This window comes from Aphelocoma coerulescens, chromosome 14 (assembly GCF_041296385.1).
Source record: "Aphelocoma coerulescens isolate FSJ_1873_10779 chromosome 14, UR_Acoe_1.0, whole genome shotgun sequence".
In the NCBI taxonomy this organism is placed as follows: domain Eukaryota; kingdom Metazoa; phylum Chordata; class Aves; order Passeriformes; family Corvidae; genus Aphelocoma; species Aphelocoma coerulescens.
Window position 1 is genome coordinate 15,579,539 of NC_091028.1, and position 10,674 is coordinate 15,590,212.

The window sequence follows — 10,674 nt, forward strand, 5'->3', positions numbered from 1 at the left end:
TTTCCTCCACTTCTGGCACAGTTTGTTTCTTCTGCTCTTCCTACTGTTTTTGGCAACTACTGAACAAAGTTCATCTATTGGTAAAGGGAGGAAATGGCAATACAAAATAACATACATTTTACCTAAATTTTTACTTTTCCTTAACCTCAGCAGCATAGACTTACTAACCACACAACAGTTAACACTCACTCTCTAGGGCAGGGAAAATTATTTGTGTATTTGACCACTCACCTTATGAGGATACCTGTATGGAACAGTAACTTTCTCAGCATGGTCTTGTAGCTCTTTTGTCATTTTTTCGAGATCATATGAATTGTAGCCAGATGTTAAAACAGCAGAGGCTGTCACTACCTAAAGAAGTTGTGGAGGTAATGGTTTAAGTGCCAATGAAACTGTATTACACAACCAGTGAGATCTGAAGCTTTTAAACAAACCCTTGCCGACAAACGGCAGAAAAGTGTAAGGGCAGGTACAGAAGCTTTGCCAAAGTCTGTGTGTCGGTCTGCAGTTTAAATAAACTGCAAGCAGTTTATTTACATCTAATAAAGATGAACATCTCTAAGTATTAGATGATAGGAAAAGCTTCCAATGGTGGTTTTCTTCTATTGGATTTCGAGCAACTGCCTTGGTCAGTTTTTCCACAGATCAGAACCTGTAACAATTCTTACTTACCCCCTTAATTGTCCAAGCAGCTGAAGAATTCCTGCAGGGAGCGGCGGCTCTTACGGGCCGGGATGCACAGAGACAGCTTTCTCTGGGCCACAGCTGTTCTGTCAGCACATGATCGCTATTTTTCCAAGCCTCCATCTACTTGTTCAAAGAGTTTCTGGTTTAGCTGGTCCCTCTACGCCGCGACACCTTCGGGAGTCGGGCAGGCAGGGAAGTGGCCGAAGCATCTCTCCGTCCCCGGGGCGCACGGCTCGGTGTCGGTCGCGGCGTTGCAGAGCAGGACCGAGGGCTGCTCGCTCCCCTCCAGCGAGTGTCCAGAGCTCGGGGGAAGCGAAAGCATCGAGGGCTGCGAGTGACCGAGTCTGGCCGCGGCTGAGCGCGCCACACGAGTGCCGCCGCCCGGCTCCGCGGCCCGCGCTCCGGCGGCTCGGTGCCCGCGGTTCGGTCCCGGCGGTTCGGTGCCCGCGGCTCGGTCCCGGCGGCTTGGTCCCATCGGCTCGGTCCCCGCGGTTCGGTCCCATCGGCTCGGTCCCGGCGGCTCGGTGCCCGGGGCTCGGTGCCCGCGGTTCGGTCCCGGCGGCTCGGTGCCCGCGGCTCGGTGCCCGCGGCTCGGTCCCGGCGGTTCGGTCCCCTCGGTTCGGTCCCCGCGGCTCGGTCCCATCGGCTCGGTGCCCGGGGCTCGGTCCCATCGGCTCGGTGCCCGGGGCTCGGTCCCCGCCGCTCGGTGCCCGGGGCTCGGTGCCCGCCGTTCGGTCCCCGGTGCCCTTGGGCCGCCGCTCCGGGCGCGGCGCTGTGCCGGGCGGGCGCGGGCGGGCGCGGCGCTGACGCCATCGCGGCGGTGCTGGCGGAGCTGCCCGATGGCCGCGGCCGAGCCGGCGGCGCGCAAGCGGCGGCCCAAGGGGCACTTCGCAGCGGCGGCCGGCCGGGCCAAGCGGCCCCGCGGCGGCGGGCGGCAGCTGGAGGCCGGCATGCGCGGCATCCTCATCACCTGCAACATGAACGAGCGCAAGTGCGTGGGGGAGGCCTACAGCCTGCTCGGCGAGTACGGGGACCTGCTCTACGGGCCCGAGCAGGTGCGTGCGGCGGGGCCGGCGGGCGCTCGGGGCGGCGGCGGGGCGGGGGAGCGGCGCCCCGCGGCCTCGGCTCCCGCTGCGTGTGTGGAACGCACCGCGTGTGTGTGGAAGGAGCCGTGGGTGAGCCCCACGGCCACGAGAGTCGCAGGTTCTGCAGGCGAAGCCCAGCGCAGCCCCGCTGCCGGCTGGAGCAGAGGCCCGGCCCGTGCCCGTGTGCCCCGGGGAGCCGGGCACTGCTGCTCGGTGCTCACCGAAAATCGTGCCTGTGTGAAGTTTTCAGATCACGAGGAGCGGCTGTCTGGAAGTGACAGGGAGGAGGATGAGGACGATGTCGAGGCAGCCTTGAAGAAGGAGGTTGGCCAGATCCGTGCCTCGACGGAGCAGAAGCTGCGGCGATTCCAGTCGGTGGAGAGTGGTGCCAACAACGTGGTCTTCATCAGAACCCAGGGCATAGGTGGGACTTCAGCTGATGCTGGGTAATGCAAACTGCTCTGAGCACTGTTAGGAAAAGGCCACAGAGTGTGGCTTCTGAGTAACACGTGTATATCGAACAAATACCCTTCCCTTTGGCTGTGCCACTGAATTCTGTCATTAGTGAAAAAGCTAAAGGTAGTTGAAACTGCTTTGACAGAATAATCTTTGGTTCTCCAGCCTTGGTATAGTAAAACAGCGCTTTATTTAAAGGGATTTGAGGCTGACAGCAGTGCAGCCAAGTGTGCATTACCTCATCTTATTATTTAGAAGGGGAAGAAGGGAGATGATACTTTCAATTTGTTGCTCATACCCAACTGTTTTTCTTGCAGAACCTGAGGACCTGGTGCACCATATACTAAAGGATATGCACACCACTAAAAAGAAGAAAACAAGAGTCATTCTGCGCATGCTGCCCATTTCTGGAACTTGCAAGGCTTTTATGGAAGATATGAAAAAATACACGGAAACGTTTTTTGAGCCTTGGTTTAAAGCCCCTAACAAGGGTACTTTTCAGATTGTTTACAAAGCTCGTAATAACAGCCATATGAGTAGGGAAGAAGTAATTAAGGAATTGGCAGGTATGTATGGATATCACACAAAACAGAACAAGTTTACATGCACAGGTATATTGCATGCACAACATGGGTCAGACTCTTAAAAGTGGTCATAATGGACGTACACATTTGTTGCTTAAAACCTGTATGCTGAACGTCAGAAGCTTCTCTAAGACTTAAAAAAAGTCTTGACATCAGTATTCCATGTTGGTGTTGGTGTTGATGTCTTAAGAGACTATAAGCAGAAGAGAAAGCACTGTTGAATATAATTGTCAGTATCAGTGATACGTGCTTTGAAATGACTTCTATCAGGTTTTCTCTCTGGATGCTGTATTGAAATTATAATGTTACTATTTCTGTTCAATATTTGGCTCATAAAATAGCTCTGCCTTACTTGAATATTTTGTTCTCAGTAATTGCAGTGGGATAATTTTTCAGGTGCTTCAGCCCTCCTAGTGGTATATTCTGCCAGTCCTGCTCTCTTCTGTTACTAAGCTGTTACAAAAATAAGTAATTGGCTATAACTGAGGTGGATCTTGCTTTCTCTGTCTTAATTTTTATCCATTCAGTAAGACGTGCTTATGCTCTTAAACAGTTTTTCCAGCATCTTTTAAACTGCATCCTCTTTTACAGGAATTGTGGGCAGCCTCAATCCAGAAAACAAAGTCGATCTTAATAATCCACAATACACAGTTGTGGTGGAAATAATAAAAACCGTCTGTTGCTTGAGTGTGGTGAGGGACTATGTTCTGTTCAGAAAATACAATCTGCAGGAGGTGGTGAAGAGCAACAAAGAAGATGCACAACAAAAGTCAACTCTGACAGAAGAACAGAATTCTGAGGTAGTTAAAGCAGAAACTGAGGAGGAGAGTTCTAAAGAAGTTAAAGAAGAGAACAAGAATCAAAGTGAAATAGAATCTGAGCCCAAGGGGAATGATGCACTGACAGTGTAGAAAATGTGATATAAGGGAAAGGTAAACATAATCCAAACATATAAAAAAAGTTGCCCCAGTGTTCTGAAAGGGTGTTGGAATGAGGAGAGGGGGTTTTGTTTTGAAATCCTGGTTTTGAAATCCACGTGTGTAAGAATTTTAGTGCTTGTTGCAGGTGGAACTGACATTACAACAGATGTAAGGGTGCTCAAGAGTGCATCACCTTTCTGGTGAAGCTTGCTGTCCTCCTACAGCCTTGTTGTGCATTTCCTGTACCTGGCACACAAAGCAGCAGTCTGTGCATGTATGTGTAGGTGTGGCCATCCTGACATGTATGGACTCTCCTTTGTTTTATCTGGAAGCTACAGAAGCCAAAAGGCAGCACAGAAACAGCTCTGAGCAATTACTGACAGAAGTGAGAGATCTGGTAAAGATGGTTGCAGGGGGTTTTGGGAAGGAAGTGATCTGACAGCTGCAGAACTCGGTAACATTTTTGTGTGTGAGCAACAGAATGAGGTAAATCCAATAATTTGATGGAGGGTTTTATACATATATTTATATATACACAAGGATATGCTGTCTTGAAATGAATGGAAAGAACTGTTACATATAAATACTTGAATATTATGAGATGATCCAGAGTAAAAGATTGGACTGTTCTAGAACAGTAGAAGTACAGTGCAGGCATTGCAGATGGTTTTATCAAAACTACATGTGTTTACATTAGCTGTGTATGCAGCACTTACTGATTTATAGTAAATGCTGTTGGTCACTGAATGGAATCCTTTTGGGTAATTTCCTGCAAATAGCATTTTGCTGCTCTTTCCAAAGACTCAATCCTTGGGAGTTTTTATAAAGTGTTTTTGTTTTTATTTTTTTTTCTTAAGTCTCAAAATTTGGATTTAAATACTGCTTGGAAACTTCTTATGAAAGAAGCTCTCTATTGTACTATACTAGATAAGGGAAATTAAATTTTAATTTTTGGTACAGTTTTAGCTTTATGGTATTAATTTTGTTTCAGATTGAAAGTAATGCTAGTGAGTCTTTCTGTTGTCTTGCTGTTACAGTGGACTGTCCCTGTGACTTCTAAAAACCAACCAAAACCTGTGCAGCTACAACTTGCTTTCCAGCAGGGTTTTGAATATGCTTCCTGTACAACTTTCTAGCTTTAGTATTTCATTTCTGGCATAAAATGGGAAAAGACTTACCTTGAAGAACACAATTTGTTATTTGTCTTGGTTTAATGAAAAGGATGTGTTCAAGTCTCTCATATTTATATTTTCCTCTTCTTTCAAGATTGTTTTAGAAGTTGGAAAATGAAGATGACTTTTTTCCCTAGTCCTGTCTCCCTTTCAACCCGTTTATTAAAAGTCTGCTTTCTTACCTCCCGTGGTGTTTTCTTTAAACTGTTGAAGATTCTTGTGTGTGGATTAAAACATCAATTTCTAGGTCACACAAAGGAACCTACCAAAGGAGACCAGACACAAAGGCCAACTCTGGATGTTTATTGGTGGTTGATGTTGGTGATCATGATTCATGACAGCCTGCTTATCTTCTAAGGACAAAGACTCAGGGGACTTAGTGGGATTTTTTGTTTTCTTTCCTCCTCTCTCACTGACCTGTGTGCCTACAGGACTTACAGTTTACTTCTGATTTTTCACAATTTGCACTTACTGAACATTCATTGCTAACACATGAATTCCCTGGCTTCTCCACTGTGCCACCACCTTTGGGCTCAGTGGTGTGGTCAGACAGTGCTTCAGTGGTTTGAATTCAAACCTTCATGGACAAACTAGAAGACATTATTATGATCTCACTTGCATGAAAAGCCAAATAATTGCTGTCAATGCTGAGGAAGGATGTTACAGTGCCCAAATTTTTCAGGTGCTTCAGCCCTCCTAGTGGTATATTCTGCCAGTCCTGCTCTCTTCTGTTACTAAGACAGCTGGAGAGGTGATACACTGTACTCTGGTGTACCTAGTTTGTCCTAATGCTGACTTGAAACACAAGGACCATCCCTTGGTATGAAACCCTGGCTCTGAGATTCACTCTTCCCCTTGTGCTAGATTAAAACTCAGATTGGCTTGAGAAGCTTGAAAATAATTTCTTTTAAGAGCAGGCCAACCTCACAGCCCTGGTGTTTCACAGTACGAACTTGCCTTTCTTGAGGGTCGCATTAAAATATTAATTTACATGTAATTCAGCTCATTTATTATTTCAGTAGTGAAATACAGTAGGGGAGAGCTTTAAGTAACGCCAGTAACTCCCACTGATAGGAAGCAGCTGGTAATATCCTGCACCCAAAAGAATCATGCTGCAAAATCCTTCCTGTATTATATTCCTATTCAAATAACAATCACCCTCTGGTAATGCCATCTTAAAACAGCTAATCCTGTAAACCTAAGAGGCTTAGTTTTTTGGCCTGCCTGGGAAACAACATGAAATATGAGTAACTGTTCATTGTGGGCATGATGTTCTTACATTTAAGATTGCTCTTGGATCAAACTGTGGTGTGGCATGTACAAAAAGGGACGAAAAATGCTCTGCCAGGAGTGATGTTTGAACAGGTTTGCCTTGGCATGCAAACACTGCCCGTTGCTGTGAGGTTCCGTGTGGGCAGTCTGTGTCCCCAGCCCAGCTGTGTCTGGTGCTGGCTGGTGGCTCCTGCTGCCCAGGAGCTCCCACTCCAGAGCCCCAGAGCCTCCTGGGCAGCCCAGTGGTCAGCTGGGGCAGCTGGGGACATGGGCAGCAGGGAAGTTGGGGCAATTATCCTGCCAGGTAGGCAGACTGACAGTGATCTGTCGAGAGGATTCCTAAGGACATTAAGTTCATTTTGCAGTGCCCTTTTTGGCCTTTCATAGTGAAAAGCTGTTCACATTAGCCTTATTATCACCAAGTTTCAGGAATATGGATTGGAATAATTTGTATAGAATATTTTTCTATGTCTTTTAGAGGGTAAATAGGCCACAGCTGTCAATGAAAGAATAATTTCTGCCCACTTTTCTGTATTGTTTTATAGTCTTATATAACAAACCAAGATATCATAAGGCTACCTATTTTATGATTAGCAGTTTGGCTATTCCTAAATATTCCTTTTCTATATAAAAAAGAGACTAAATTGCCTCCTCTGCTACCCCCTTAGAAGTATCTAATTAATTAGTGAGATACAGGTGTACGAGAGTGTTTAAACTTGAGGAAATTTCCACTAGAGATATCTCTTAACGGGGTTGAGGTAGAAGGCACTTACTGGAGCAAATGGCTGGAATTCAGGCACTCAGCCCTGCTGCTTTCAGACACAATTAGCTTTGTTTTCAGAGACTGGCACTGGGATGCAACCAAGTCCACCCCAGGAGCAAGAGCAGCTGTAATAATGCACCTGGCCTTCGAAGGCAGCAATTGATAGCCAGTGTTTGGTGCTGTCAGTTGTATTGTCCCTGGGATGGTGATAACCCCTGAAAGTGTAATAAAATTGGAAATTTGTTAAGTATTTTTCCCTTTCGGTCCTGATCGCTTCACAGCTTTTCCTGATTTGTTGAATGCCAGCACCATTCAGTCCAGAAAGGAGAAGGTGGTGGTAAAACAAGTCTCACACATCTGAACTTGAACAGAGATGTGCAGACTTGAAGTGCAAAATAGCTTCTGTTTCTATGAGGTCCTTTGCTGCTGGCACAAGGAAAGTAGAATGTTTAAGTTTGAGGCAGAAGACACCAGCAGCTTTAGCCTGAGTCTGTCGCAGTTAAACTGATTTAGCACAAGCCACTGAAAGTGAAAGAAAAATGATGAAGGTAATTACATCAGTTGTAAGAGATTACCCCAGCCACCCCTTTGATTGTCAAATGTTCAAGCAAGGAAGTCGAATAAGAAATACAACTGTTAAATGAGTTGCTAACTTCTGTCAGAGAAGCTAATAAATGATCTACAGATCATTAGGAGTTCACCTGTTTGAATACAAGCCACGCTCAGCAGCCACCACTCTGGGATTCGAGGTGGAATCACTAAAACTCTCTCTCCTCTTTGCAGACTGCATGGCCCAAAGAGCACAGTGGCTGCTTTTTGGGACACGAAACCCAGCTCTTCAAAGCTCCATTTAATTACATCTCCTTTTCCATTTCTGCTCCTAAAGAAATAAATTCTCAACTATCCTCTGGTTTCAGTAGTGCAAGCTCAGATCCATTTAGATTAATGTATAGACACAGCATTTTGTGCATTTGTTTTCTCTCTGGTTTTGACCTTAGACAATAATGAGCTTTGCAGCTGGAAAGCAAAGGAATATCCATTTTAGAGCTTAAGGGTGTGAAGGAGGTGAGATGCACCTGCAGAACTCTCCTGGCACAGCCTCGCCCAGGACTTGTGTTCATTAGCTAGTTAATAACAATTAGATGTCCTGAAAGGTCATCAACAGCTTTACTGCACAGCACATTTGCTGTTTCCCAGACTCCTGCCACCAGCAGAAGTGTTTATGGGTAGTGCATAGTGGGTTTACAGCAGGACCAGGAAAATCCAAGATAAATAAAGGGTAAATCTTTTTCTTCGGTTCGCTGGTGTTTTTGTGCTCCTATTAAATACAGCCTTGGTCACAGAGTTCAACTGCTACTTATATCTTCTGAATCAAGCGCTGTAGCAGCACTGTGTGAAGTGCAAGGGCTACAGAGAGGTAACAAGAAATGTGAGATGCGACCTAGCAGGGATGATCTAAACCTCTGCTGCACCCATAACCACCTAACAGATTGACTGTTATGGAAATATCTCACAGTCTGAACTGACACCTCAGTCCAGGAAATCCTTGATTAAATTTAATCCTGAAACTCTGTGCAACCCAGTATGGCCAGAGCTGGAAGTCTGATCACCAACAATGATTAAAAAACATTCTCACAAAATAATATTTGGCACAGAGTTATGTATATCATGGCTTTCAGTGACAGCACTACAGATACAAAAATAAGGGCCAGTCCATGTTTCCCTCTTCTACCACTATTTTCAAAAACCTTTTCTCCCATGTACAATTTAAAGTTATAGAGAACATATTGCTTTAGAAATATTCCAAAGCAGCAGAAGAGCAATGTGTATCTGTTACTCAAAAGGTTGTCCTCTTAAGAGTGACAGGGAACAGGATACTGGAATACACAAAAGTCCAGGATGAGCATGTTGTGGTGAGGAGCAGTGAAGAGCACAGAGCACCACTCTGTGTTTCTGTTTCTTCCTTTGAGTGTTCCCAGGGATCATCTTTGAGAGTTATTGAACAAACTCCAACTTCTCTGTACAGAGGAATAACAACACTTACTTTCTTTCCAAGCTGTGCTCCTTTTCTCTGGCAAGCCTGCAAATTTAAAAGCTGTGGGCTCTTTTTAGGATTTAGCTGGCAGGCAGCACATCACTCCCAGTGCCCAACAAAAGGAACAAGTTCTGTTTTGGAGAAACAGGGAATATCAGTTGGTTGACTCAGTAATTCCTCAAGCCACTAGTGCCGGACAAACACCCACCACTGAAACTGAGCACAACCTCGACTTCAAAGGGAGCAGCTGAGGGGCTTTGTGTGGCTTCTGGAAACCCTGGGCAGAGAGGCAGAGCGGGGCTCCTGCCCACACACCAAACAGAAATGTTTTGACTCACCAGTTTGTTTCTTCCTTTTTTTCATGGTCAGATTCAGGTTTTGTACCACTGCAGAACTGCAAGAACACGTTGGCAAGTCTGGCTGGCCCAATGTGCAGACTGAGCTGTCGGTGCTGCAGCAGAGAGAAAACCTCCTGAGCAAGCCCTTCCCTGCTGCCATGAGCAGTCGGTGCCACTACCAGGGCTCAGGGAAAAATCTAACCAGGTCTGTTTAAAGCCCAGCACAGGCCAGTACCAAAACCTAGGAACCTGTTGCAGGGTTATACTTTTATATTTGCTTTAAAATCAATTCGTTTCAAAGGTCATAATTAGATTATATTTAAAAATGTATTACTTACGTGGAATAAATGGATTACATTAAAAATCTGATTACTGCACTTCAAAGTGGATTACTTTTCCAAAAAGTACTCACATTTGAAATCTGAATGCCCTTAAAAGAATCAGATGCTGAAATTGTGACCAGATTACATTTTTCAACATTTTTTTGATTGCTCTTTAAGACCTAATCCAATTTCTTGTTTGTCTGTTCCAAAATTTGCATTACATTTAAAATATTCAACATGTTTTCCCTCTGTTCTGACTGAATGAAGGAGAGAAAAGTTAATCTTTCAGAACAAAGCTGTAATACAAGAAAAGGGAAGTTTAAAACCCTGCTGCAGCCAGACTTGAGCACAACCTTATTTTGTTCACTTTTCTTCCAGTAGAATCACATTAAACAAACTACTTGCTCTCATGGGGGATTTAATTTTCTACACTCACTAGAAACCTGTGAGATTGTGTTTGAAGATAACTGTATTTTGGATTTTAAGGACTGTAAAGGAACCCATTAAGAAATGAGCAGCTGCTGAGCTCTGTTGCTTTGCCACAGCTGACGGAAGCTCAGATAGTGATGATGAGTTCTGGTCTGCATCTTAAATGTCACTTGAGTGTGATGGCCAAACTTGGCAAATTACCCCTTCTCTTACTGATCTTTTCAATAACAAACCCTTTTCCAACAGATAAGCTTACATACATTTCATTTGTAAATTGTGTTAGTCTTTTATTCTTACAGGATGGCTATTTAGACCCAGGTCAAGTATTAGCAGAAGAGTTGGTTTTATATCAACAATCTGAAATCCTTTTGAATAACTAAACCCAAACTCACCTAAAGGCTGCTCTGTTTTTCATTAAAGCTTAATTCCAACTTTTGGTATTGTGGGAAAGGAGATGAAGTTGTAGATCACTTATAAAATGCTCCTGCTCAATGGACTGGCTAAACTAACACACGCAGAGTCACAAAAATCACAATCCAGAAAATCTGCAGGACCAAGTTCCAAACCCATTCTGGAAATGTATTAAGCATTTCAAGACGTAAAACTAAAT

At 44.8% G+C, this 10,674-nt stretch overlaps 1 protein-coding gene across 1 annotated transcript; it reads left to right on the forward strand.

The window, feature by feature from the left end:
• The first annotated feature begins 1,518 nt into the window (after window positions 1-1,518).
• THUMPD1 (THUMP domain containing 1) lies at window positions 1,519-5,085 on the forward strand. Its single transcript, XM_069030037.1, has 4 exons — window positions 1,519-1,742; window positions 2,016-2,196; window positions 2,546-2,794; window positions 3,404-5,085. The coding sequence occupies exons 1-4, from the start codon at window positions 1,527-1,529 to the stop codon at window positions 3,721-3,723; spliced, it is 966 nt and encodes a 321-aa protein (XP_068886138.1). The 5' UTR covers window positions 1,519-1,526; the 3' UTR covers window positions 3,724-5,085.
• Window positions 5,086-10,674: the final 5,589 nt, after the last annotated feature.

Excerpts from the sequence above, each read along its gene's own strand:
- THUMPD1 (XM_069030037.1), top strand. The coding sequence starts at position 1,527 with ATGGCCGCGGCCGAGCCGGCGGCGCGCAAGCGGCGGCCCAAGGGGCAC. Across the intron at positions 1,743-2,015 it reads TGCTCTACGGGCCCGAGCAG|TTTTCAGATCACGAGGAGCG; the intron begins GTGCGTGCGGCG and ends GCCTGTGTGAAG. Across the intron at positions 2,197-2,545 it reads CATCAGAACCCAGGGCATAG|AACCTGAGGACCTGGTGCAC; the intron begins GTGGGACTTCAG and ends TTTTTCTTGCAG.